This window comes from Octodon degus, unplaced genomic scaffold (assembly GCF_000260255.1).
Source record: "Octodon degus isolate 3935 unplaced genomic scaffold, OctDeg1.0 scaffold00148, whole genome shotgun sequence".
NCBI classification, from domain to species: Eukaryota; Metazoa; Chordata; class Mammalia; order Rodentia; family Octodontidae; genus Octodon; species Octodon degus.
This window is the reverse complement of record NW_004524724.1, coordinates 6,831,096-6,834,782: the sequence shown is the minus strand read 5'-3', so window position 1 is coordinate 6,834,782 and position 3,687 is coordinate 6,831,096. Positions and strand designations below refer to the sequence as shown.

The 3,687-nt window shown below is 44.1% G+C and overlaps 1 protein-coding gene across 1 annotated transcript in view; it reads right to left on the bottom strand.

Moving 5' to 3' along the window:
• Positions 1-227: 227 nt before the first annotated feature.
• The window catches only part of Taf2 (TATA-box binding protein associated factor 2), an 88,455-nt gene continuing 84,995 nt past the window's right edge, over positions 228-3,687 (bottom strand). Inside the window, exons 22-23 of the mRNA XM_023702347.1 lie at positions 2,792-2,953; positions 228-400 (exon numbers count right to left, since the gene is read on the bottom strand). Of these exons, the coding sequence (XP_023558115.1) occupies positions 228-400; positions 2,792-2,953 (335 nt within the window). The remainder of the gene's footprint in view (positions 401-2,791; positions 2,954-3,687) is intronic.

The window sequence follows — 3,687 nt, the reverse complement described above, 5'->3', positions numbered from 1 at the left end:
TCTAACATCTAATCCCACCCCTGCTGCACTACTCGGACTGTGAAGGAGTCTAGGATCCAATTGGTACCTGGGCCTCCCAGTAGGAGGGGCCCTGCAGAAAAGCACCCTGAGGGCTTATGCGGGGCTTGTTCCCAAGGGACACTTCGAGCCCCTTCAAAAGTGAACCCCACTTCTTGTGTGAGACCTAGTAGCTTGTCTTAGGGTACTCTGATCAAATTGAGTTGAAGTCAAAGATTAGATTCAACGCTGACCTTATGGGGAAATTTGTTTCTGTTGTCAAATTTGGTTTGTGAACCAGAATCATGAAAAGGATTAAGCTTGTGAAGCAAGGTACCAAATGTAAAGGCCTTGGTAGCCAACTGCCATGTGGACCTCGCATGGACAGATTTAAACAAATGAACTGTTAAACAACCACATTTATGAGTTATAAGGGGACATTTAATGGTATGAAAGGATTATGAAACCTTTTGGTGTAATATTACTGTTATGATCTTTAAAAGGCCTACCTTTCAGAGATATACATTACATTACAAATACAGTAAAATCTGTTTAAAAATAACTTGGAAGAGGAGAAAAGGGTCTGGGCACAGTTCAAGTCCTGAGCTGCGCACTATGGAAACAAAGTAAGAGACACCCAGGTTCCTTACACAGATTTCCACAGTGAAGTGCTGTTTGGAGAGTATACGTGAGGAAATTTGGGGTTGGCTCTCCGATTTAGGAAGTCTACTACTGGACTTTACAGCATCACCGCGAGTGCAGGCACTCGCAGGGAGGGCGGGGTGGGGCTGCTCCATCAGCACAGCTGCGCTCAGCTCGCGCCTTCTCGCTCAGTGCAACAGCACATGTGTTCCTGGGCTCCTCGCTCACCTTTGCTAAGGAACGCTGCCCAGTCTACTCCAGGGCAACACGAAGTCCAAGCCTGCACCCTAGGGGCCGTGTTTATGGTCAGATTTGGAACATACAGCAGCTTGCTTCCATAGCAGTCAAAGTCTTCAGCCTCTTATCAAGAAAATGCATGTATCACTATCCCCTGGGCACAAATGGCTACACACAGAATTTCAAATATCATTTCAGGCATGAGATGCTTAGGTACTTCAAGCCCACCTAGACAGTAATAAGTCCTGTTCAGGCTAATGAAAGTCCTTCCTGTGACTTTTTCTATTTTAGCCCATATATCAGAGGAAAGAAATACAGAATTCAAAACACTGTGATTTTCCTATTTCATGTCATATACAAAGAATGAAAAAAAAAAAAAAAAACTTGATTTTGTCCTAGTGAGCATGAACACTTTCCTGTAGACCTAATGAAGGGGCTAGTAAGAAGGGGAAATAATGCTGACTCTAGTAGGTCGATTCACAGCAGGTGAGGGTCCGAAGTTAACACAAAACCTAGGCTTTCTGTGAGAGACGGTATGACTTCGTTCTCTGGGTTCCTTAGATCGCAGTACAAAAGGAAAACTACATCATAGCCTGTTTTTGATACTGAATTTCAAAGGAAAGACCTACAGGGAGGGTTTCCAAGCTTTAAAACTATCATCTTTAAGAAAAGTTCCCAGCATCAGAATTGTGTCCTTCTGCCTTATGCTATGCAGCTGTGGGCAGCTCTCCTCTCCCGCAGAAGCGCCAGTGAACCCAGGAAAAGTCTGGATCCTGAGCAATCTTGGGCAGCTGCCCCCCAAGGAGCTCCACAGCCCTCCCTCCATTGTAAGCAACAGAGGAACAGAATAAGCAGAGGATGGTGTGTAACAGAATGGCAAGCCAGGACCTCTGAATGAATTACCTTCATCAATGTAGGCCTCACTAGTGTGGGCTCATTTACAAATGAGTACATTAAATTTTTATCTAGGTAGGACTGGCCAAATAACTCAGCAGATTAAAGTGCCTGCAAGCAGGCGCAGGAGCCAGGAGTTCAATCCCCAGCCTGCCTTGCTAGCCCTGCCCCTGGGGCACATTAAAACAGCAATTGAGACTGGGCGTGGTGGGGCGTGCCTGTAATCCCAGCTCTTGGGAGGTGAATAGGTGGGTCACTATAAGTCTGATCTAGTAGTGAGACCTTGAACACCCTGTAGACGCTTCCCTAAAAAATTAAAGTAAAATAAATTTTTATCTAAGTAATGCACCAAACCAAAGAATCACCAATCTAACACTGGGTCATAAGTGGTTGATTGTTGTATTTTATAAAGGTATAAGGATAGAGTTTCATGATTTTTACTGAAGTTAGCATTTGTCAGAATATTTATGAAAAATGCTGCAAAAAATATAAAATGTTAATATAATGATATATGATGGCATAAGGAGAAATGATTTCTCCTCATGTATTTTGTTATTCCCAAGATTTCTGTAATAGCAGTGCATCATTTTTCAAACAGAAAAGCTTTACAGTCAGTCATCTTTATTTACTTTTTGTATTTAGTACAGGGTCTATAAGGTCTCACTACACATCAGGCTTGTAGTGATCCTCCCGTTTTTAGCCTCCCAAGTGCTGGGATTACAGACATGCACTACCATGCATGCACAGGTTCAGTCACATCTTAGCGGGGTCGGGGCTGACATGGCAGGCCAGCGATCAAACCCCAGTCCCTGTGCCTGCCTAAGTAGGCACTTTAGTCCACTGAGCTATCTGGTCGGCCCAATCAGTCACCTTTAAAAGTAGACATCACAAGGCCAACACACCGCAAGACAAATAAGTATGAAGATGATACTTTTAAGTACTTTTTAAATTAATAAAGTAACATCTATGAAGTTGGTAAATCTATTCTTTAGTAAAACCAAACTATACCAAAAATCCCAACCCAGGAAAGAGAGGCAGCTCCTGAGCGCGCGAGTGGTACCTGCTCCCTTGCGTGCGAGGTCCAGGCCCCAGGCGGGCTTTGGGGTGGGGATGCCCTCACAGCTTGCAGAACGAGGGGGCAGCAGGGCGGAGCGGGCACTGGCGGGGCGGCACTTAGACAGCCCTAAAATCCAAACCAGAGAGAAAACAGCGATATAGTGCTTTGATTCCTGAAAGCTGAAAAAGTCCTGACAGGTGTTTATAAATTGGCCTTAAAATGGAAATAGCTCAGTCCCAGCAAGATAGTACTAAGAAGAATATGGTCCTAAACCACGAAGGACTCCATTCACTGCTTTTCACAGGCCCCAAAGCCCAAATCTGAGAGTGACCCACAGAGAGAGTACAGCAGCCCGAGGCAGCAGGGACGGGGGGGGCGGCTCATGGCACACAGAAATTGGACCCATGTCACGTATTTTACACCTTATGTTGAACTTTGCACGAAGTTTGCCCGCTTCCCCAAAACTTGATGATGAATTCCATCATAAAATTGACTGAAAAACAGATCACAATAATTTAGGACATACAGAAGAGTTTACCACAGTAGTTTAATAGCCAGCATGACCAGCATTAAGGTGTCATCGTGAGTGCTTAGAGGTCAGCAACACTTAGGGAACTCATCTAAGTCTTCTGGGGTCTGCCATGTGAGTCACTTATGAAAGCCAAAGCAGTCAGTTCCTCTTGGTTTGCAAACACATCTTAGGCCCATATTCTACCTGAAGCCAGTTCATGCTCAGATCCAACCAGCTCTTCTTAAGATTACCAGACAATTAAAAAAAAAAAAAAAAAAAAATGAAGGTCTGGTAAGTAAAACACAAAAAGCAAACCAAGGTGAGTAATGGGCATTTTGTGTTTAATAAA